The sequence below is a fragment of the Camelus bactrianus genome, chromosome 3 (genome assembly GCF_048773025.1).
Source record: "Camelus bactrianus isolate YW-2024 breed Bactrian camel chromosome 3, ASM4877302v1, whole genome shotgun sequence".
Taxonomy (NCBI): domain Eukaryota; kingdom Metazoa; phylum Chordata; class Mammalia; order Artiodactyla; family Camelidae; genus Camelus; species Camelus bactrianus.
In genome coordinates this window covers 45,420,910-45,446,260 of record NC_133541.1, presented here as the reverse complement: position 1 = coordinate 45,446,260, position 25,351 = coordinate 45,420,910, and the positions used below count along the sequence as shown (strand labels likewise).

Here is a 25,351-nt window from a genome sequence, read left to right as displayed (position 1 = left end):
CTGGAGTTTCATTTACATATATCTTAGATTTTCTAGTAAGTTATTAAAATGTTAAAATGCAATTTAGTATAATGAATATACCTGTGCACCTATCATTTCAGTGCTACGTTAAGATAATGGGTCTTCATTATAATATTCCTGCATAATTTAGCCTCAATTTTCATATTACTTCGATTTAGACAGTATAGGGACCACTAGTATAGTTGAATGACCCATTTTATAATCTTATAGAATTTAACTTTTTAATTAAAGCAAACTTTTTAGTGGTCAGTAGCTGGATTTCTTGGTTCATTGTAAATGTACATTTAGGGCAAAAGCATCTGAATTATACTAGATAATCTTTGAGTTTTTAAGTCAAACAAAAGGTACTATGTAGCCTCAGTGACAGATTTGAAAACTAATGCTATACTTCAGTCAGTGGGTAACTTAAATATGTACTTTTTCATAATTTTTTAATTTCCTGATTATGCTAAACATCTTTCGTTTTATGCTATTTAGTTTTTTTGTGTGTTTATAATTAAGGATAACAAACAACTTGGCTCATTTTTAAACAAACCTATATACAAAATGGTACACTAAGGATATTTAAGAATTATTTTGTTCAAAAGTTTCATAGTAATAATACAAACAGAAATAAAACAAAATAAACTACGACCAAAAACAAATTGGCTCTTATTCAGGAAAATAGAAATCATTTGCAAAATTATAATGAAAGTTATAATTTAATGTATTATTAATCTAAAATGAAACAGTTTCTTTAGTCTTTGGCACATGTGCTCAAATGAAAATATAAATACAATGATTTACCAGTTTAAAAGAATGTACATGTTTAAAAGCATTTTTCTGTTACTTTTTCTCAGGGAAAAAAAAGTAAATATATCCCATCGATCCATTGCTTTAAAAAAGAAAAAAAAAACCACAGACCCACATTTCAAATTTTCAAATGCAATTTTCTGCATAAGTTTAGAAGCGCTTAGATAAAATGAAAGAAAAACAAGCAGCATAATGGAAAATTAAGTTAGTTTGAACAGTTAGTATGAAGTAATTTGACACCTGAAAAATTAACATAAGAATTCAGTGCTAAGGCAGTTGATGTTATAATATATGTAGTGTGTTATAAGCAAATGTTGCTTATATTTAATAGAAATTTGAAAAGATTTTAGCCAACTTGGGAAAATTTAATTTTCTCCCATTTACTGTTGTCAAGGGGCCATCTTTACCTGACCCAGACTTAAAACTAAAGCCACCGTGCATTTGAAGATGAATTTCAACTACATAGTTTATTCAAAAAATTATAGTATGATATTTTATATTAAGGCTATTTTAAAAAATGTTAACATGCCTCTTTTAAAAAATATCTACAAGAAAAATACTAAAAATGAGAATATAATTGTTTCAATATGATCATTTTTCTTTGGTTTATTTTTTTCCCACAGAATAAGACAATCAATATAAAATAAAAAGTACAAATTGTATACATTTTTTTGAAGTCACATAGATAGTATTCACAACTAACTTTGTTTTTCCACTATGTTTTGTAAAGAGATTAATTAGGCAGAGTCAAAAAGTGGTAAGAAAAGCATATAAATTTATAATAAAAAATCAAATTACCACAGAACTGAGGTCACTCTAATGGAAAAATAAAAAAGAAAAATTAGAAAAATCAGATTAAATGTTAAAGAAAAGGAATAACTTTAAAATAAAATGCATTTCTGCATTTTAAAAAATTTACTAAATAAGACAGCATTAGTAAAACAAGGAAGTAAACAGAAAGTAACATAAAGAGATATGACAAATCATTTTTCTAAAAAGGTGAAACTGCTAAGGTTAAATGAATAGAGAAGAACACTATATGTGAACACTCACACAGGAGCAACTATTCAAGGGCATATCTTGGGGAAGAGAGGTATATCCCATGCTTTTCTAGTTCTAAAAATTCTTTACCTACATGGTAATTCTTCATGGATTGCGTAGGATGGATACACACGATCTGCCACATTCAGAATATATACTGTATGCCTTCTCCTAAACTTATCTAATTAATAAAGGAATCATTTTATCAAGCAACATCTTGGATGATCAGAGTTCCATTGATCCCACTTTAGGGAATGCTGGGCTAGACTACTTTAGACAACTAAGAGTTTATTCTCTTCTTACTAACAGATTTGTTTGTTTTTTTCATATATATTTCTAAAGCAACTTATTTATTAAGGGCCATCTCAAATGTCAAACACAGAGCTGGAAATCATTTTTCACCTTTCTATGTTCCCAGAGTCTAATAACACTTCATGATCGTGGTGGGGTGTGGTGCTTAACTATAGTTATGTCATGTTGTCTCCTCCACCAGATCTAAGTACCTTGAGGATTGGGAGGATGTTCAGTTTATATTCATTTCTCTTCAGTACCTGGCATGGAGCTCTGTACCTAGCAGGTGACCAAGTGTTTGAAGTGCTTCTAATGTTACCAATTTTTTTTTTTACAAGTTTTTTCTATTTTAGAAGACTATAACAAAGTGTCTCATGAAATTTGTTTTCCTTTAGGTGATTCACATATTATTAGAATTATTAGAAGCAGCATAAAAACCATGTTTGAAACAAATGTGGGCTAATACTAGTCATCGTGTAAAGACTTTGGCATAGAGTAATAAACATAACTATGGATATTACTGTAGTTTACTAACTCCTACAATTTACCTGAATTGGGGACCAGAGATTCTGCCTCATGCTACAGGCTGAACAGTATTTGTTTGTCTAATTAGATAATATCAAATATCTTAGAGAGACACTAAATGCTATTTGTTCACTCTTCACTTTAAAAGAAATGTCTATTTTCAAAAGTTCAGAATTTTAGTAAAATTTTTTTAGCTTAAGTTCATTAGCAAAGTTGAAAGATTATGTCTGTATTTAATGTTAGCTGGAAAGCACAGCCAATAAAATTGTTACTGAGTATACAAACAGAGTATTATATATAAATGAGTAAAGACTGAAAGGGAATATTGATTAATAAAAAACCAATTATTTTTTGGTGTGGAGGAATAGTGGGTTTTTCCCTTTGTTTTGGGGGAGTGTGCTACTTTTTCAGTATTACTCATGGAATAACTAGCAATTAAAAAAAGGGTTTGCAACTCACTCTGAACATTAGTGTGATAAAACTACTTGATTAGCATCTTTATGTACCACCATATTTCAACAAAGAAAACCTAAAATAGCTTAATATATACTCTCCTAGGAGCTAAATAGAAAAAAAAGACCCACCTACAGCCCTGTTTGCTTTTAATTTTCCAATATATCTATACCAGCAGAATAGTTAATCAATCTCGCCTCTCACTATGAATGAAAACTTTCCCAGTAAAGACTTTAAAATTCCCCAAGCTGGATAGATATACTATAACTAATCAACAGTACATTATTAATAACAAAAAATGATAGAACAAATATGTAGTATCTCAACTCCCCTATGCCTCAAAAAGAAATGTCAATTCTTTAAACATCTAGTAATCTCCTTGATGAGACTGTATCCTCCCAACAAATACATATACTCCTCATTATGTAATCAATATTCCATGTGCATTTGCAACTCTTCTTGGAATGGCTTCACGGCTCTGACACTTGGACATTTCTAACACCTATTTCTTCCAGACTCTGCTCATGAAGCTTCTTCAGACTACTCTAAAATCTCATCCCCACAGTTCCTGTAGCACACCTTTTTTATCATCCTCTTTAGTTTCACTATATACTACTCTAATTACCTTTGTTATTTTATGTGCTTTTTTCTTTTCTCCTAATAGGTCTTTACTGCAGGTCAGGTTCCTTATCTTAAGACATCTCAGTATGGCCAGTTGTAGCACAAACTTTATACTGAATAAAAACTCAGCTGCTGATTGTAAAAATATGTATCAAATTTGACATGTGGCTGCAAACTTCTGATCATCTGGTTTTAGAGTAATAAAAATATACTTTTAATTTCAAAATATTGTATCTGAATATCTTCAAGTTTATCAATGTGTTATGAAACACGTGAGTTTTGGAGGGGAAGAGGCTTGCTAGGAAATCTGCTTTTTCTGGCGCTTTAGATGCCAGGATAAAATAGAATTTTGTAAAATAAATTTAAATAATAAAACCTTTCTCCTATGGCAAATTCCATTTTATCTCTTTTGTTAAGATACAAGATAGTTTGCCTTCTATTTAAAAGTTACTTCTTTCTATATTTTTGCCAAATTTGTTTCTGCAAAGGAGCATTTCAAGCCATTCACCAAACAGCAACGTAACTCTGGATGGCACAATGACTTCACAGGATAAAGAATTTAATGAGCTGAGCTCTATTTAATATTCTTCTACATGAATATTAAATTTTTTCCAGGGTTAGATCTACTACTTTAATTTCTGTAATATTAGAACCACATTTATAAATATATTTAACAGACTGCTAATGCTTTTTGACAGTAAAAACAACTATTCAGTGGAAGCATAGGGCAATCATTTAATGAAAGGGGTTGAAAGCCTCACAAAATTAACAAGAATAAAAATCAAGGCATACTGATTCCATGTAAGTTGAAAACAGCAGATTAAAAGAGATCTACAATGAAGTTATTCACTTTTGATTGAACTTTATGCTCATTTTTCACAAGTAATTTGTCGTCTTGTCAGCAATTTACTTTAACATGAAAAGAAACATAATAAATCAGAATGTTGGTCAAATAAGATCTTAAGGTTGAATGTGAAATACCATTAAGTGCCCAACACTTACCTCTGCATTGTAAAATTTGGTTTTCACGTCCAAAGGTTTGAGAACCTAATTGAATAAAACAATCAAAGGAGATTATTATCATTTGACCGTTTATTTTTGTTTATTTGTTTTAAATCATAGGGCTTAAAGTTGTCAAAGGCATTTTCCAACTTTAACTTTTCTAAGCCTTTTTTAATGGATATTTAATACTCTTGTAAAAACAAACAAAAACAATCCCAAATGCACTTTTTACAAAGCAACCATAATTTCTTGACTGGGTTATAGTTAAGTTATACAAGTTATATGCGTTTGTACTTCATAATATTTTGTTAAACAAAACATATTTTATGTATTTTTCTTTACATATTTCACTAAAATGTTTATCAAAATAAGCAATTGAACCTTTCGCTTTCTTTTATAAGGCATGTAAAATCTTAAACAAGTAAGTGATGCAGCAAGGCAACAGCAAAATTTATTTTCCTATTGATAACGCTTTTTCTTCCACTTACAAAGAGGGGGATAAAAATACACATAGCATCATATCTATGTAGCTACATATGGTCATCTCATCTCCCCATCCATATGCATACATGTGTTAAACCAGGGGTTTTTGACTATTTTTTTGATCATGGACTTTGAAAATTGTGTATAAATACAAAATTCTAACTACAATTTCAGTGATTTACAGAGTCTCTGAAGGCAGCTTGGTCCAGTTAGCCCAGGTCAATAAACTTTCACTTAATACTTCTTTAGAAATTTGACATTATTTACACTTAGTTTGTCTAGAATTTACACTCACTTTATCCCTCTTCTAGATTCCTGTATATTTAGTTAAGGCATGAGTAACAGTTTTTTTTTGGATAAAAATCTTCAAGTAAAACATTACACTGGTGATGACAGTTTCTCTGCTTTTATTTAACTTACTTTTGTATGACTTTAGATTGCTAGTAATATGACAAATCCTAAGATATTAAGCTATTTGCTTTATTTGGAAGCCAGTTTTCACTGCAGATAAATAGGAATAACTTCCTAAGGGGGGGAAAAGTAATCTAAAAACTATTTACCACTGTCATATTCAATACCTGAAATTTGAAGAATTTTCTAAAATACATTTTTTCTCCACCCTGAGTTGTATAACTCACTGCACACACCAAGCTGAAACAGAAAGACGTTTTAATGATTTTGAATTATTTTCAATTTTGTTTCTTAATAGTTAAAAATTCTATCCACAAATTTGGAAAATATTTATGCCAATGATGTGACAATGTAGCCAAATGAACCTAGAATAGGAAAAAAGGAGTTCCAGCAGAGATGGATATAATTCTATGAAGAAGAAAGCTCTGATTAGTAAAGGAAGATATACCAGTTTTAGAATAGGAAGTCAATAACTTTTCCTTCAAAAAGTGAAGTATAATCCAATATGTATGCCAGAATAACGAAATAGCTGAATGAAATATAAGTTCATATAAACTAGAATATAATTTTTTAGAAAGACACCAGAATAGAGAAAGACTTTTTAATATAAATGCACTGGAAAGAAAAGGTCTCTTAAAAATGTATAAATTGAATAAATCAAGAACACTAAAACAAAATTAAAAAACAAACTGGGATAAAATACTTCTAACAATACGAAGAGAAATTCTTGTAAGCAAAACTTTAATATCTCATTCCAATTAGGAGAAAAGGATACACAGGTCAATTGCAGTACCATAATCAGTTAACAAAAATGTAAAAGTGTTCAGCCTCACAAAGCAGTCAAAGAAACAAATTAAAATAATGAGAGAAGATTTTTCCATTTCTTAAGATTTGACAAAAATTCTTTTTAAGAGCTGTCAGGTCAGGGTTGGTAAGGAAAACTGACTCTCTTTACACTGCTAGTGGTTTTAAGAAATTCAGAAAACATTCTGTCAGTAAAAAAGTCTTAAAAATGCTTATATACTCCTATACTATCCCATTTTAAGTAATCTATCATAGGAAATATTATAGTGTTAACTACTGTGTTATTTATAATAGTGAAAGACTAGAAATAATGTAAAGTCCAACATTAGGGTAAACGAATTACAGTACATGGTCCAAGCGTATAAGGTAAAGGCATTTTAAAAATAATGTTTTCAAATAATACTGACTCAAGGAGGAAAATGTTCACAGTGCATTGAAAAAGATAAAACCATGGTAATATAATTAAAATTTTATAAAATATTTTAATATTTTAAATATACTTTATTAAAATAAAAATATTTATTCAATATACTTTAATATTTTGATATTTATTTTAATATACTTTTATTTTAAAAATTTAAATATATTTAATATTAAACTACTCATACATATCTGATATATATATATATACACATAAACAAGATTAGAACATAATATACCAATATTTAATAGTGATTATAGTAGGAACACAATATACCAATGCTTAACAGTGATTACAATGGTGACCAATATAGGAAATTAAATTTCTCCTTCATACTTGTACCTAGTATTAAAACAGGTGCTAGGGACTTAAGAGTTCACCAAAACTCAATACTTGCTCTCAAAGTGCTCACAGTCAGAAGCAGGATAGCAAGGTATTGCACTGGTTTTGAAGCTAGATTAAGATTTCTATTCTATGTCATCATGTACTAGCTATTTAATTCTACAAGAGTCTCATTTTCTGTAAATGGGGATTTTACACGTTTAATATTATTTCAATAAACTCAGTTCCAACAGATACTAACCACTGTTCTCTGCTAAATCCTGGAGATACAGCCAATTTTACAGAACTCACACTTTAATAAGGACGACAGGCACTCAGTAAGTAATTTGAAGTACAAAAGACGTAGAAAAAAATGGCAAGTTGTGGATGCTCCAGAATGTGCAGAAAGGGAGATTTAATCTTGTCAAGGAGGTCAAAAAAGCCTCTTTGAGGAAGTCATGCTAAATCTGAGATATGAAGAAGTAACAGTAAACTAAGCAAAATGACACGGGTATTCGTTTGTCAGGGAACAACACATTTTAAAACATGGAGGAGTTCAGAGATAACAAAAGACAATATGACTGCAGTGCAGAGAGCGAGGGAAGCATGATGAAGGGTGAAACCTAGAGTATGTTGCGCAGAACTCTGGAAAACCTACACAAAGTCAGAATTTCCTAGGGCTTGTGGGAGATCAGTCAAGTGTTAAGTAACTTATCCAAGATCACACAGTTACATAAATAATTGAGCTGAGATTTGGACTCCAGAAAATTTGACTTCAAAGCTTATACCAACCACAGAATATATATTAAGAAGTGTCTGCAACAGAGCTTATTATCAAAATGAATTAGTTAAATAATAGCTAACATTATATACTTCTTTAAGACAAAGAAGAGAAGCAAAAATGGTGATGTAAGTGGAGATGAAGAGGGGATACTGAGAGACGGTTAATAAGAACTAACAGGACTTTGTGAATCAACCGGATGTGGGGGTGGTAAGGCAGACAGAGAAGTCTAAAATTACTTGAGATGGCTCAAATTTTTATATTTGCCTCTCAGACAAACAGAAATAGAGCATTCACATTCAAATACATACAGAGGTTCAGGAATACAGAATTTGAGATTATTTTCCTCATCGCTTGTCTGACTTTGGTTCTGTATTTTTGATCTCTCAGGGTAGAGTGTATTTATATACAGTTAAATACAGAACTGAAAATTTTTGAATTTCAAAGTAAATGCTATAACATCAGTTGTTAGCAATTCAAGGGAATAAAGGTGCTTTTAGAGTGCTACCTGGGTTTTAAAGGTTTGCATTGATTTTGATTTTTTAGGTAAGATTTTCTGTAGATGCAAAAATGAAACTAGAGATAAATGAGGGTAAATTACATTTTTTTTCCCTTACAAAACACTTGTTTGAAGTTTGTTTCTGGCAAGCATGTTAACATGGAACATAAAATTCCTTCTGAAGTAGGTTCTTAGGCTTAATAATACATGGAAATAAAGCAAAAACGTCAAATAAAGGCATATATAAGTAAAAGCCTCTGAGATCTAGTAAAATTAATTCTTACATGTGTGTTCCAATCTCCTTTACTTCATGGTGTATGACATCATCAATACAACAATCAGGTTTTAGTTCAGCCACTGCAGAACTGGAGGCTGAAAGATTTAAACGCTGAGAACTTGTCTGAAGATCAGCCTTGAAAGAAAGAGAGAATAAAATCCAAATGAGACTGGTTACCTACTGGGTATGGACAAAGTATGGGTGGACAAAATAGGGGAACAGGAACAAGGAAGCAGGGATAAAGGGGGAAAAACACTTCTCTGGGTAAATCTTTCTGTATAGCTCTGATCTTTGAACCATGGTAATACCTTTATTATATATTCTGTCTCTTACATATTCAGTTATTAAACAGTAGTAGCTCACATTTACTGGGAACCTTCCTACATGCAAGACCGTGTTCTAAGCACTCATTTAATGCCCACAATCCTGAAATAAGTAGTTGCACCACCCCTATTTCACAGACAAACCAAGGCACAGAGAAGGAACAACTTACCAAAGGTTATACAACTAATAAGTAATGAAGCTGAAATTCAAAATTCTTTAACAAACATTTTAGAAAGTAGAGAAGAAGGGAAAAATAAAAAACTAAAATCCACAGGCTTTCGGTCCAATATATTTTCCTATGTGTTATTTTTTAAACCATAACTAGTGTATATATTATATGTAGCTGAGCACTTTTACATTTCTCCTTTTTCATGTTACAAATAATGCTGCACTTAACATTACCTACCAGGGTTTTTCCAGGAGCTGGAGATATATTAGTGAACAAAACAGACTAAAATCCCTGCCCTTATATAGTTCAAATGTTTGTGGAAAATAAAACAGAATATAGGAGGAATGGAGGGTTAGCTTGAGGTAGGGGAATACAATTTAAATTGTAGGGTAGGCTTCATGCTGCAAATTCGTTTTTGGATGAGTAGAATTAAAAAAAAAAGCCAGAGAGGAAAGGGGAGAAAAGAAACCATTCCAAGTAAGTTAAAAAGAGTTAGCAAAGCACCTTAAGTGTAAAAGCTCAAGATGCATCAGAGGCCATTAAGAGTTTGGTATAATTAAGTGATTCATGTTAAAAAGTAGGGAAAAAATATTTAAAAACATCAAGAATAAGCTTCAAGAGAATAGAAGCCTTGTCTATTTTGTTTCCTGCTATAACCCTAGTATCTAGAAATTCTTCATGCCTGGAACATGGACTTGTTGAATAAATGAGCAAATGCTTATTACACACCATTGGTTCTAAGAGTATGGCTCCCAGACTAACAGAATCAGCATAACCTGAGAACATGTTAGAAATGTAAATTCTTGGGCACCATTTCTGATTGATTAAATCAGGAACACTGAGGGGTGAAGCTCAGCAATAGTGTTTTTACAAATCCTCCAGATGATTTTAATAGCTTCTAAAGTTTGAGAACCAACGATACAGACCATAGGAGTTATCTACTATTTTTTTTTTATTTATAGCACACTATAATGTTTTTTGTTTCTAGAACACATTATTTTTTTTGTAGCATGCTGACGTTTTCACACTTACTGCTGAAAAATTCTTTTCAATTAAAAAACAAAAAACCATCTTAGTAGTTTCCAGTTAAATATAATAGATTATACAGCATTTTTATTCTCAAAAGGAACAGTAAGATATCAATGAAGGAATAAAAGAAAGTAAAGATTCATAATCTGTTTTCCACATTAGAAAATTTTAAAAGCTATAAACAAAGTTTTGAGGGCAGAATTCTGAGTAGCTGAAGTAATGGCAGTAGAGTAAACTGTTAATCTCCTAAGTAATCCTCAAACAAATCAAATAAAATAATTAACTATACAAACCCTGTGTTAGCATAACTAGAGGGCAGCAAATGTATGAACTTCAAATTACCTGTAAGGAGATAAATAACAAATTTCTGCAAACAAATTTCTCATGCTCTTGCCATGAGCCTTCACATCGGACAACAAAAGTTCAGGAAAGAATTGAGCTTAAGAGAGAAGATGAGAGTAGATACGGGCCTAAGAATGATCAAACCCACTGCCCGAAAGACAAAGTCTAACCTAAGCATGAAAATACTCAGAAAGTGCATTACTGGAAAATGAGAGCAAGTCTACAGGGAAGAGACTTAACTGTATGTTTGATTGTGGAGAGGCAATTTTGGAAAGATAAGACTCCAGGGGAAAAAGAGAGTTAAAAAGCTGAGGAACCTTTTGCAAACCATCAGTGAAGAGAAAAAGCAGCAAGAGGAAAAACATTTAGGATGCTGCCGTTCATAAGAAAAAAGAAAAACTGAGGAATACTCAACCTTTTCTTCCTCCACCACTGTACCAAAAGCCACTCAGTAAAGAAAACATACTTTGCTCACAATGCTGCAAGAGGGTGTATGTGAACTAGGAATAACAAAGCATGCCAAAGTGCATTTTACAGAATGCGAAGCCACCCGCAGTCATCAGCTATACAAAAATACTATAAAAAGAAAACACAATGATAACAAATAATTCATTGATCAAAACTGCCACCCAAAACCAGTGGCGAAACAGAAGAAAACTGTATCACAATATTCAAACTGAATTAAATATCTCTTTAAAAAAACTGGAGGTAATTGCAAGGCACCCAAGGAAATACAGATCTGAATGAAAATTTACTAAGGGGAACTAAAGAAAAGCAGATAAAGGAGAACAAACTTAGATGCAATTGCAGTTTGTAAAATGATAAACAAAATGCAAGTTCTTAGTTGAAACTAAGATGACTTGGTGACCACCGCACTGCTCAATAAACATTAGCTATTGCTGTTACTATTCCAAATCGCACTGCCTTTATAGAAATTAACACCGAGTAAAGCCCATGGATACATAAATACATATTTTATAACAAATATGTTCTTGTAATATCTGCTTTTTAAATATTGACTTAAATTATACACATTTGCTGATTTATTCACCTTACAAAAATAAATTTAACATTTACTGAATGCCAACAGTCTATGCCAGGAAAAAAGTTCTAAAGTCAGACTTTTTCATAATCAAATGCAGAGGTTGCCAAACTTTTTCTTTAAAGGTCAGACAGCAAATATTTTAAACTTTGAAGGTCATACAGTATCTCTTGCAACTACACAATTCTACTGTTGTGGCCTGAAATTTGCCACAGATAATAAAGAAATGATTGAGTGTGGTTGTGTGTCAATAAAACTTTATTTATGGACACAACATTGTAAAATGATTATAACTCAATAAAAAATGTTAAAAAAAACTTTATTTATGGACACTGAAACTTGAACTTGATATAATTCTCACTTTACAAAATAAGCTTTTATTACCTTTCTATCATTTGAAAATGTAAAAACAATTCTTAGCTTAGCATTAAATTGCTTTACAAAAACAGGCAATGGACCAAATTTGGCCTGCAGGCTGTAGTGTGCCAGTCTCTGATAATGAAAAGCGAAATCCCAACCATAGTATGAGAACCATATGCACATGTATGCAAAAATGTGCATCCAGTTTCTCCAAGTTGGGTCCTGTATGAAATTCGGAATATTTGCTCTCTGAGGTCCTTTTCAATTCTAGTACTTGATGATCATGTTCATCCTCATTCTAACTGGACTTCCCTTTTGGCAATGCTCTGGTGACCTAAACTCACCACTTGAAGACAGTTTTGACAAAGACTTCTTCCCTACATACAATGAATTTTTACTTTCTTTATACCCTTTCTCCTTGTGAATAAATTTCAAGTTGTTTAATTGAGTTAGCATATTCTGTCTCTTGATTTCTAAACTACTGCAGGAATTTTCTTATTGATCTATTTCCTACAAACCATCCTATACAATGCTTTCATGTTAGTCTTCCAACACAGTATGACTACCTCTGCTCAGAAGTCTCCATGGACTGTCCACTGTCTTAAAATATCCTTAGCCTTAGCTTTGCTTTTAAGATGCTCCACTGTATGGCTACTACATATCTCTGCAATCTTCCCGACTCTTGTCAAATGAATTTTGTTCACTGCTACAAGAACACATTATATATTTCTATGTCTCTTCCAATTACATTCCAATTACCAGCTGCTTCCAATTACCATGACCCTCTTTGTCTTTTTCTTTAAATCCTGCCATTCTTTCAAGATCCTCTTGTGTTCCCTCTCCTTCAATAAGCCTTCCTGAATGATGCAGTCCCCTGTGATCTTTCCTCCTCTTTCAAATTTTATCACGCTAATCACAAATTATTAACAAAATAAAAACAAAACCCTATTTACCTTTGGTACATTTTCTCACTCAAGCCATCACAAAATTTGAGGATAGGGAAAAATGATTCTGTGCTTAGCATAATATTTTATTATTTTAGATGTTCAATTAGTGCTTGTTATTAATGACAATTAAAAATCTAGTATCAAATGTGGATTTTAATGAAGTTCCAAAACATAAGAATAGAAATTAAAAAGATTTTTTAAAAAGTCCCAAGTTAAGAATGTCACTTACTTTTACCAATATATCTTTTACGACTTGATTGCTATCATTATGAACGCTGATATAACTGGAAAAGGTCTCTCCCAAAAATATATTCCTGTGAAATAAAATTAAATTTTAAGCAGAAATCTATTCAAGTTTGAGCAGCACTGTGAACTTCAAATGGAGAAGTTACTGAAAGATAGAGATCAGGTGAGATACTATTTCAGTATTTCTTTGTTTACACTAGGCTGGTCATTCATTACCTAGTGCAATTCAAAATACTAATTTAATCTATAAAACATGTCACATATCTTGGCCCCCAACTACTGCACAAACTGCCAGTTCTCCTAGATATAAGTCACTGAAATCAGATCCATCTTAAGAGTCTTAAGATTTGTTACTGAAGAGGCTAGAGAAATGCAATTTTTGAAATAATTTATGCTCTGAATCTACAAGAGACCCAAGTTATTGATGTAAGAGTATTTTTTACCAATTTATTTTATTTTTCCAAGTTATTCTAATGAAAATGACTAGTGACATTGGTTTATATTTTTATAAGTATATATTTTATACATATAAATACATAAAGATACAAATATATATAAGTGACCACATTCTATAAACCTTTTAAAAAAACCTGAAAAATTCCTTTTGGTATCAAATTGTCTCAGTTGCAAACAGAGTGGAACCAGGAGCTTCTACCTCATTAACAATCTAGAATAAGAGAACAGTTAAGAGCAAGAGAAGGAACAAAACATTTACAGCTCCTAATTAGCTGACTGGTCTGATAATTTATATTGGGAGAGGGCTCTGAAGATGTATAAAAAAAATGCTTTTGAAAGACATTTAGACTGTCAGTTAAAATAAAAGGAATTTGTGGGCATGAAAAAAATATGGTAAGATTTAAAGAATAAAGTTAAAATCCCATCATCCTAGGAACCACTATTGATATTTTGGAATGCATCTTATTTAACTAAAAAGACCCAGAATCACATAGTATAATTTTTGTTAAGACTTATTTTTTAAACCACTTAAATTGTATCATGAGCATTTTTCCATCTCATGGTTATTTTCTGAAAACATCATTTGTAATGGCTTCAAAGTATTGTTGCATTTCTTACCCAAAATTCTGTGGTAATGTCAACATTTCTCCCAACATTAAAATTTCTGCACCATTTACAGTTGAAGGATCATCTCTCATAAGCTGGTTAAAGAGATCTCCTGTAGAATGAGAAAAACATCAAATTTTAACATTTACCTTATAAATAACTTTTACTGACCTAAAGAAATAGCTGGGAGAAATATTTTAAGAAATAATCTCTTAACAAAAACTGTATTTTAAAAAATCCAATTTCTAATCTTCAATACAACAATGCATGCCCCAAATTCTGTTTCCACAGAGAATGAACACTCCAGGAACAAAGAAAAACGTATGTCATGAGATATAAAATACAGACAGCTCCAATAATTTAAATAAAGGAAATGCTAACATATATTGATGGAACATTTGATGATAAATGAAATTTTTATAGTGTCATTACTAGGAATGTATTTTTATCAAAACTAAAATAAAAGTCTCTTGCTGCCATGAGGTATCAATAGTATCTTGAATTATAGATATGAGTGAGATCTGTTACTCAGGTAACTACCACTCACAGAACAGGCCACAAAGAATGCAGCAAAGAGCATAAAATTGGAAAGGTTAGGCTTATTCCAAGGAAATACAGGCAATCCAGGTTTCAACTTTTCCATAGGTGCAAGTAGAATAAAGCATGTGCCATACCAGGTAAGTCTTTCTCTTCACATGTTACCGGAATATTGGTGAATAAAGTAGGTTTAGTCAACCGCATCACTGTGATTTAGGAGAGGAAAAAAAAAAACAAAAAGAAAAACTTAGATGCAATTGCAGTTTGTAAAATGATAACAGAATGCACCTAACATTTATCTAGAAAAACAAATAAATAGCTTAATATGTGCCTTCGTAGAAGCCAAATAGGAAAAAAGACCCACCTACAGCCCTGTTTGTTTTTAATTTTCCAATTTATCTATACCAACAGAATAGTTAATCAATCTCCTTTCTTACTATGAATGAAATCTTTCTTAGTAAAGACTATTTAAAATTCACCAAGCTGGATAGCTATACTATAATTAATCAACAGTATATTATTAACAAAAAAAGATAGAACAAATATGTAGTATCTCAACTCCCCTATGCCTCAAAAAGAAATGTCAATTCTTTAAACATCTTTAAAAAAAGTCCTAAGTGACTTCACTATAAACAATATCAGGAAAGTATTATCCAATATTAGCCTAAGAGGGAAAAAAAGTTTAGATGTACCATTTTGAATATGAACAATAGTTTTATTCCAAAAAAATTCCTTGTAAGTTTTATCTCTTGGTTATAATCATGGGCCACTGGAAGTTCAGTAAGTGGCCCTTTATGTAATACTAATTCTATGTAAAATTTATGAAAGTATCAGTTAAATGTATAGGTTTATAGAAGTCCAACCAAAATTAATATTTGTTCTTGGACTGTAACAGAATGTATCTAACATTTATCTAGAAAAACAAATAAAAGTAAGCTAAGGAAATTAATGGGAAAAAAATGAGAAAGAAATGGACTAAACATATATTACAACATTTCGGCCCATAACCAACTAATTGGCTTACTAATGCAAGACCATACAGATATACTAGGTAATTTTAAAAAAAATATTAGGTTGCGGCAAGAAAAATCAACATTACAAGGTGCTAGGACAAGTGGTTAGCTATCTGGGAAAAATAAAATTAGTTTACAATTCATTTCAATATCAATTAAATTGTATATACATCAAATTAAAATAGACAAAAATTAAGCTATAGAAAACTAGACAAAGTGAAAATTTATTAAACATAGTCTAGCAAAAATTAAAAAAATCTTTTTCAATTAATTTTAGATTAACATTTCGATCACATCAAAATAATACTAGACAACATACAATATAAAGACAAAAATATAAAATTTAAAATCACACAAACTTGTAAAATATTTCAGAAAATGAATCTCAGAAGACTCTCTTTATGCTCTACCAAAAATGCTCATTTTAATCAAAACTAAAATCTTTAGATTATTGACCTAAATAACTAAAGCACAATATGTGGTATTCATTACCATGTGTAAAATTGTAACACCTAACTACTAATTAACTAGCTCTATCATTCATATGAAATTTAGTGCCTTTTTCATCTTGAGCTTAGCTTAAATGTCTTTTTCAGAAAAAAAGTCACCCTGTTTCTCTCATAGCACCTTGTATTTCTCATGAACTGTGTTTACTTACTTACTTGTTTATAGCAGTCCTATCCTTCTTGAGGATTAGGATCATGCTCAGTTTTGTGGCCTCGGTGCTTGACACAGGTTCTGGCACATAGTATATTCCATGGATCTTTGTTGAAAGAATTAGCACCTCACCAAAATCCTCAAGTGGCATTATTTTGAAATTAAAGTTTTTTGAACTAAGACCATTAAATAATTTTATATTAAATAGATGGCTTTTGAAATAGTCAAAAGTGCTAATGTTAAAATTTCTGAAGTCACTTGGGTAGCTGGAATCTACTGAGCATTTACTAGTGCCATACACTATGCTAAATACTTTACAAGTATTAACACAATTAATTCCCATAACTTCAAGGTTGGTATTATCATTATCCCCCTTTAACAGATAAGGACACTGCCTAGGGAGGGTAATTTGCATATGAAAGATTATACAGCAGATAGATGATAAAACTAGATTTGAATTCAAGTGATTTCCCTCTGTTTAAAAATAATTTTCCCTATTAACTATAAGCCCAGGGTCATAAACCTGGAATCATGCCTTATCAGAAACATCCCAAGGGAACTCAAAGTGGGACTCTATCTCAAACGAACATTAACCATCAATGGTGTGGCAGGGAAGTGGTTAAGGAGGCGTTTCTGACTTTCTACTTTATTCTTATGTTCAACTAGGAAAACAGATTAAAATTAAGTACAATATGAAGGGGATAAAAAGATGTTCTGAAAATGATATACAGGAGATAGTTCTTCTCAGTTTAAATATCTGACTCTAAGCTCACTTTTAATACCAATTGGTGTTCTGTAGTCTCCATTTTTTTTTCATTTCAGATGAAACCAAATATTAAATAAAGAGGAAATACACTCTCAAGGGAATTATGAAACACTCTTAAAAAACTATTCTTGAATTCACTCAAACTGTGTAGCCAGCTTATTTGCTTATTATATGCTCAAATTTCCATTATGTACAAAAGTCCTATAAAGCTTAGTTTTTGGTGATTCCATGGTTTTCTAGGGAATGAGACAGCAGAGAGTGAATAAACAACAACCCTCCATTACAAGTAAAAAGATCCCAAACTGGTACTTAAAACACCTGTTCATATTTTCAAAGAGGGTGAAAATTAGCAGAGGGGATAGCAGTTTATGTAAAGTACTATCATCTTGTAGACTCAAAGAAAATTACTATAAAGCACCATTTGTCATACTGCAGATATTTAAACACAAACTGGGAAAGCCAAATTAGTGACATAAAACTAACTCATTGCTTGAATGATAATACAAAATAGGCCCATATCAAATAGAGGTTTAAAATTCAGTATTTCCTGTCTTAATATGAATTAATGGACCTCAAAAATTAAACTGTTGAAAAAGAGCAAATACCAATAAAAAACAAGGTTTAAAAAAACTGGCAGAGGAACTGTAAGAAAGCTCTGGTTATTAAACAGTGAATATGTACCCAATTTTGAATGTTAAAGCAACTTTTTGGTCAAAAATTAAAAACAGAAGATGTGTTTTTAGTTGAGTGACAAGTATTCACTACACACATTGCACAATTAGTGCCATGTGTAGAAACACTCTGAGTGGAGCTCACAAAACAAAGACATTTGATTTACTTATGAAGTTCAGGTTTCATCTAAAATATTCCAAAAAGCTTTTTAAAGTCTTCAATAAATGTAAAGATAGCCCTGAGGTTACAAACTAATGAATTAGGCCAAGTTCATCTTGCATGTACATTTTGCTTGCCCAGCACATTAAAAAAATATTATGGAGATTTTCTCCAGAGTTTCGTAGTTTCAGAGTCGTTACCACAGTCTTATTTGTCTAGTCCCTGAAGGCATTCAAGTTTGTGAACTTTGAAATAATTTAGGGCATTTTCAGCAGATTAAATCAAAGTGAATCATTATGCAGGAGCTCATCTTAAAATTTTTCAAAAAATGTTCTTTAAGATATTTGATAAGTTGGCAAAGTTAAATTCGTGTGATGCCCTCCACACCTTTTTTCTTAGAATTTGAGTTAGTATTTAAGGTAGATAGCTTGTCAGGGAAAAATAAAATTATGGTACTGTTGCTACTTTCCCGGAGTAAGTGCTTTGGCATTTTACCAAATGGTTTCAGATTCACCTTCCTGTATACTTCTTTGCTCCCCTGATTTGTTTTCTTGCTTATGACTTAACAGTGGAACCCAGAAATACTGCTGAGCCCAACTGTTAGCTAGTGCTAGAATCATCAGTCCTACGGTTCTAAATACTCTAAAAAGGCCTCAAAGATTCTAAATTCTTAGGTTTTGATTACTCCCTAAGTCCTGTCTAGATAGATGAGAAATGAATCTCTCCTTCCTTTTAGATCATAGCACTATTTGCAGTAAAACTCAATCTTCATATTGTCAGTTTAAAAAAAAATATTTATTTATTGTTTACTTCTCTTTTTTTTTTTAGGGGGGAGGTAATCAGGGTTTTTTTGTTTGTGTTTGTTTGTTTGTTTGTTTTAGTGGAGGTACCTGGGATTGAACCCAGGACCTTGTGCATGTTGGGCATGCACTATACCACTGGGCTATACCCCCTCACCCCATATTCCCAGTTCTTAATCACCTTTTCATTGTTTTTCAATGGGGTAGAAAGTAATTTATATAGAGTAAATTAGAAAATTTTTAATCTGCCACATATGAAGACAAAGAAGCTCTTTTTAACGTGAGATTCTTAAAAAGCTACTCATGAGACTGTCATAAGAAAATATTCACAAGAATATTTTCAGCTCCATATAAAATCATTTCAAAATAATAAAAATGTATCAGAAAAACCTCATTGTGGTCTATGTAAATGACCTTGATTTAGGATTACCAACTTTTAATCCTTGATTAGCAACCTAAATGCTAAGTAAGACCTAACAATAAAAATCAAATCCACCCTTTATGATTGCACAGTAATATTACCCAACTCTTGTTTGCAAAGCTCTCTGGCAATTATTCTGCATTCTGATTTTTCTTCAGCAATCTTGAAAATCGAGATGACTTAAATGAATGAAAAGAGGAAGTAATGACTGAAAAAGTTATCTTGGAAACTCCCTCTACACCTGGTGATTTTTTAAAGACTTCTGGAAGAAGTCAAGGACATGATGATTATTTTCTACACAGCAGTCTCAACTGAGACAATAAAAAGGTACTCAAAGTAGTTAAAAATAAAACAATGTTTGGATAGTGTGAAACCTGATTAGAAAAGATTACCTCTTTAGTTAAAATTGGTAAACTCCTTGTGTTTTAAACAAGCTCAGCCAGGCCAAGCTATGAGAATCCCTCCAAAGGACATATTTACTACGTATTATCAAGTCCCTACAACGCCAGGCACTGTACCACAAGGCAAATGTGTTTCTGCCTTCCTAATGAGTACAGTCTTAACCGATTTTTTTCAGGGATGTGGCTGACTCCATGTAAACTCTGTGAGGGCAAAGTCCATGTTTGTCTCCTTCCTTACTTTATTCTAGCACCAAGCTCATGGTAGGCATTTAAATTTGTTAAATAAATACAGTTTTTTAAAAATAAAACTTTTATCATATAATCACTCTGGGTATTTTTATGAAGTCATGTATAAACCCAATTTATAACATTTTGCTATGGGGAAACCACAGTGACTCCAAGAACCAGAGAACTAGTACTCAGCATTAATGGTCATTAAGACTGAATTACCTATATTAGATTAAATAAATAACAACTTGATCTCTTACCCATATTTCATACTTCACTTCAAAAGAGGCTGCCTTATTGCCTTAGAGATACATTACAGTCCTAGGCAAATTATATATTTTGTACTTGTGTTTCATAACAACATATCAACTATTGTCTATTACATATCTGTGGAAGTATCAACAGAATCTGGGCTGGTCTCTCAATCTGAACTACATTCATGCCACTTGAATATCATTCATGCCACTTGAAGACCATTCCCAACAGAATTGGTTTTAGTTTTATTTGGGATAAAAAATCACTACATTTTAGGTGAGTAAAGAACAAATACTGTAAAATTAGATTTTGGGGATTTATCAAAATTCAAACTATTCACTATATTTCACTATAATTCGACCACTGGAAAGATGAACAAAAGGAATAGAACATTTTACCTCTAAATTCAGTATAAATAATAATTTATCACAATTCACTTAAAAGAAGGCTGCTCAAAGTAGAACCCAGAAAGTTCATGACTTAACTGACAAGCCTATGAATTCACCTGATATTTATTTCTGGGATATAAACTGCACACATATTACCATACAATTATTTTTCACAATGTTAGGAATAAATAGCTTATATTAGAAAGGGGTCAAATAAAAAAAATAACTTATTAAAATTTATCTCATTGTTTCAGTTCATAATCAGATCATTCAGAATACTATTCTTTTTGACCATCAGTGGAATTCATTACATACTAAAAATAACACCATATTTATTCACAAATAAACTTATTTCCCCAGTAAGTGCTAATCTTCCTTTAAGAAGATTTCCCACATATTCACAGTACATAACATCACAGAACACCCATATCTCGCCTAAATGTCTCTGAATTGTAGCATTACAAGATGGAAGTTCATTATGCCTGATAATTCGATTGAGTTTTGCCCAAATGTCTTCCAGACTTTGGTTGTTACAAACAGTGTGTTCTATTATCCATCTTGCTCTATAAAATGAGTGCAAATTTAGTGCCTTTAAACTATCTTGCAATTTTTTAGACAAAGGAAAAATATTTTCAGTACAATTACTGCTGGGAAGTGAAACACTCCAAGACCTCCTTTTGTGTTGTCTTCCTTTTTCTGTTCGTTCATCCAGGTTTCCAGGATTAGTCTGTTCACTCAGTGTGTGTGATTGGATTAAGTGCCTCTTTTTTGTCAAATTAGGTTGAAACTCCAATAGATCTACTGTGCAATCATAACTCTGTGATTTAACATCATGTTCTGAAATGGTTAAGTATTGTCTCATATCTTCAGCTGCCTCTTCAGAAATCACAGGTGGTGATCTTCTAGGTTTGAGAAGTTTGGACTCGTCATGAGGAAACCAAGGAATAAATCTTGATAGTGGCCGAGTGGGAAAGTCTTGAATTGCTTTCTCTGCAATTTTTGGCAGTTGTGTGGGATCCCTCTCACTTGGTCGATAATGTATTATTACTTCTGTAGTCATTCTGCAGTAATCCAGTTACTCTTAATGAAGAGAAAATTTCTTAGCTGAGTTCCTCAGAGCTAGAATGTAATTTATAATTACAAGACTCTCTTTCCAAATCAGAGGGAAACAGGACCTAAAGTGGAAGTATTGCAAAGAATAAGATATGGTAGAGATAGCCTATATATAGATAGGCAGAGGAAAAAAGGAAAATCAAAACCAATCTCAATATATTTTACCAAAGGGCTACTGGTAAATGTGAATGTAATCCACACACTGGAAATCCTTTCTCTTACCAAAATAAGGGATCTGGATTAGATGCCCTATAAGATCCTTTCAGCCTAAAACTGCTAGTAGTCAACATGTTTAACTGAGCAGATATAATGGATCTGGGAGTATTGATATTAATATATTATACAGTAATGATCTTAAGACTATAGCAGAAACAAAGAGTAAATTAGTAATATTTAAAATGCTAGGTTCATAAGAAGATAACAAAAATGTAATAATCCTTAAAAATGTGAGACATCTGAATTGAAGACAACAAAAATCACTGTACTTTTTAATCTCTTGAATAAAATGTATATTATATGTTACAATTATATGAATTCTACCAAACAAATATACAGACAGAATACTTAATGATTTTATTTCATTTTTAGAACACTGAAAACATGAAAATGGCTTAACTTTGCATTTTAACAGGCTAGGAACTGGTTTCGTGACAGTCTCGTCTGTATAATTGGGGCACTTAAGCACTATCAAGACCTTAGTAGCATGGCTCTTAAATTCCAATTGGGAGGATGAACAAAAACCCTGAAGTCTTTTTTTTTTATTTCTTTTTGCTCTTAGAACAAAGAAGTCCTCAAGTTGCCCCCAGTTAAGTCATTGATAATAAGTTCTAGCACACAGTACACAGGCTCAAGAATGGAGCCTTCCAGCATCTGCAAGTTAGGCTTCCTAATCAGGCCCAAAGCTGCATAAGCTGTAATGCAGGCTCCTAACTACTGGAGACAAAAACAAGTTGAATCCCTTCTCCCATAAATCATTAGAGAACTACTTGATGGGGGTTTTTCCTTTGCCAGGACGACTGTGAGTGGGGATTCCTTGCCATGATGTCACAATACTCATTCGACCAGATTCTGAAGAGTCAAAAAAAGTAACCAATCTCAAAATGATTCTTTTCACTTACTGTTAATGTTCACTGAGTAACAGATTTGACAACTCAAATTCATAAATGACTGTGATCCTTAACATCCATAATTTTTAATATGAATCTAAATATAGATAGTACATTCTTTCAAGAAAATAATGCTTTTATCTTTTTCTCCCCTCTTCCTTACATTTTCATATTTTAAGATATGGCATTGAGAATTCTTTCATTGTTGTCTGAACTTAGTGTTGTATTCGAGGGACACTCAAGTTGTGAGAGCACCTTAGTATTTTACATATATAAAAAAGCAAACTTAAATGACCATGTATTTGACATCCAACATTGGTAAAATTAAAATCTGTGAAAATTCCTGGATAACTATGACAACAGGGAAGAATGGTATCAAAGAGCTTTAAGAAAGCTGAAACTATCAATGATTTTAAAGCACTTGTCCTTTTAGGTTGCTGAAATACTCTTCCCAAGGAATCTTCTATTTTGGAAAACAGAAGATACCTGGGAAAGACTATTTTATCAGCCTTGAAGGACAATGGCAGTTAGCTTCCACTCTCTGGAATTTAACTGTGTTTAATATCTTCCAATTTGTATAAAATGACACCTAGAAGCTAACGTAACTGTTCCAAATTCCCATCAAATTTTAAGGGAATGATGTCTGAAAATGCTGTTTCCTTCATTAGGAGGCAACTTGGAGTTGTGGAAAAATGAAGACTTTGTGTTAAAATATTACCTCAATCACTTACTAGTTTTGTGATCTTGAAAAAGTTTAACTTCTGAATTATCTATTCCACATACTTGATGTGAGATGACCGATAAAGAACATGACAGTTTCTTCTTTCTTCAGAGAAAACCCATTTCAGACCAGGATATTTGCTCAGGATAAATTTACAGGTCCTACTGCTATATCAGTTAACATTTCAGTTTCTTAGTTCTACAGTCAGTCAGAGACAGTTCTGATAACCCCAACTATCAGAATATGATTTTACGTTACAAATGGAACTGGTGAGCTTCTGGAATGTTTGATGCTTACACCACAACTGAGGGGTAAGAGTCCCTCAAAATGGACACCACAGGGAAGGTAAGTGCAATTCAACTGAATTCACATGTCTAACGAGCATTTTCTCAGCTCAGTGCAAGAAGATAATGGTAACCACACAGTGGCCTCCAAGAAATAAGTGCATTTGTGGTAGTAGAAAACAAATGAAATAAACTGAAAGCATTTCAAATAAAAGTATTAAGAAAACAACAGGAGTTCCAAAAAAGTATGCCCTGCTGGTTTTCCCACAATAATGATCCAATTAAACCATCAAAACTGTTTGCTGTGGACAGAAAAAGAAAATTGACCTGAATTTTCCCATATACACACAATACTTTGAAGTAAACGGCAGTGTGTTTTAACAAATCTAAATTATATGTTGTACTATGTATCTATAAATTCTTGCCACGATACTAGAGTAATTTCACAGATGAAGCGGAAGACTGGTAACTGTCATTGCCGCAGGAAGAGACGAGACAGAAAAAAAACCACTTTAGATACCCGCTGTTAATCATACTGGTTTACAGGGCTCTCCCCGGCTTGGGAGGGGACGCGAGCTTCTGCGGCTAAAATCTGTCTGGTGACTGCAGCAACACGTAACAGAGTAAGTAATTCACCAGTTATCTACTCCATTCTACAGGGAGGCTCTCAAACCTAAAAAGCGAAGAGAAATCCCTTTCTTCCGCTCAGAGCCAAGGAACAGAGCAGTAGGAGAGTACCGACAGTGTTTAAAAAGGACGAGGCCTATATCCCAGAAGCCAGGTCTATGTGCCAAAGGCTTCGAGAACTAGTGAGAGAAGGAGGGAAATTAAGGGGAGTTGGGCTCGCAAAAGTTTACCTTTCAGGGCCAGCAGGTGCTCCTGCTTGGGGGGATTCACTTCCATTTTGACCGGCACTTTTGACTCACTGGCTACGGAGGCTGAAGAGGTTCAACCAGCAAGCATGAAAACAGAAAAGCGCACGTTCGGGAAGACAGGGCATCAGTTTCTCTCTGCTGCCGGTGGTGCCTTAAATTCTCCTCTTACCACGTCCTTTACGGACTCAACGGCTTCCTTTTACCAAAGCCATCTCCTGCCTCTTAGAGACTATTCGTAAAATACTTCTTTAATTTCCAGCCACAGTCAACATACCGCGACTTCAAGAAACCACTCCTCGGGAACTACACACGGCCTCCCAAGTATCTACACTGCGGAGTAAAAGATGGAGATGGGGCCTGCTGGGATTTGTGGTCTAAAAGCCGCACGGCATGCAGGGAGATGTAGTCCCCCGTCCCCGGTCCGTTTTACTGTTGGGAAGACTATATGGTTACTGGAGCGGGAGTTAACCTTCGCCAACTTTACTTCTGTTTTACCCCTTCTTTTCCTCCTTAACTTTATTCCTTCCATCAACTTAAGACTCCTCAATAATAACAAGAAAAGTAACAAAGGCCCCCCACCCATGGCTGTGAAGCCAAACACCTAATGATCGGCGGGAGGAGGAACGAAGAGGCTGGCCGAACAGCACCCCACGTCGCACTGCGCCTGTGCGCAAGCGGCGAGCGCAGAGG

The 25,351-nt window shown here is 32.8% G+C and overlaps 2 protein-coding genes across 5 annotated transcripts in view; both read right to left on the bottom strand.

The window, feature by feature from the left end:
• The window catches only part of TRAPPC13 (trafficking protein particle complex subunit 13), a 31,744-nt gene extending 6,960 nt beyond the window's left edge, over positions 1-24,784 (bottom strand). For 2 of the 4 annotated variants that reach the window (XM_045512408.2, XM_010949370.3), the window contains exons 1-8: positions 24,644-24,784; positions 14,939-15,007; positions 14,277-14,376; positions 13,186-13,270; positions 8,751-8,878; positions 5,808-5,880; positions 4,747-4,791; positions 1,612-1,629 (exon numbers count right to left, since the gene is read on the bottom strand). In XM_045512408.2, the coding sequence (XP_045368364.1) occupies positions 1,612-1,629; positions 4,747-4,791; positions 5,808-5,880; positions 8,751-8,878; positions 13,186-13,270; positions 14,277-14,376; positions 14,939-15,007; positions 24,644-24,689 (564 nt within the window). In that variant the 5' untranslated portion in view covers positions 24,690-24,784. The remainder of the gene's footprint in view (positions 1-1,611; positions 1,630-4,746; positions 4,792-5,807; positions 5,881-8,750; positions 8,879-13,185; positions 13,271-14,276; positions 14,377-14,938; positions 15,008-24,643) is intronic. The other 2 variants (XM_045512409.2, XM_010949373.3) reach the window with 1 other exon arrangement.
• On the bottom strand, positions 20,110-24,780 carry SHLD3 (shieldin complex subunit 3). Its single transcript, XM_045512415.2, has 2 exons — positions 24,644-24,780; positions 20,110-21,737 (listed from the first exon to the last, which is right to left on the bottom strand). Exon 2 carries the CDS (start codon positions 21,620-21,622, stop codon positions 20,870-20,872), a length of 753 nt encoding a protein of 250 aa, XP_045368371.1. The 5' UTR covers positions 21,623-21,737; positions 24,644-24,780; the 3' UTR covers positions 20,110-20,869.
• Positions 24,785-25,351: the final 567 nt, after the last annotated feature.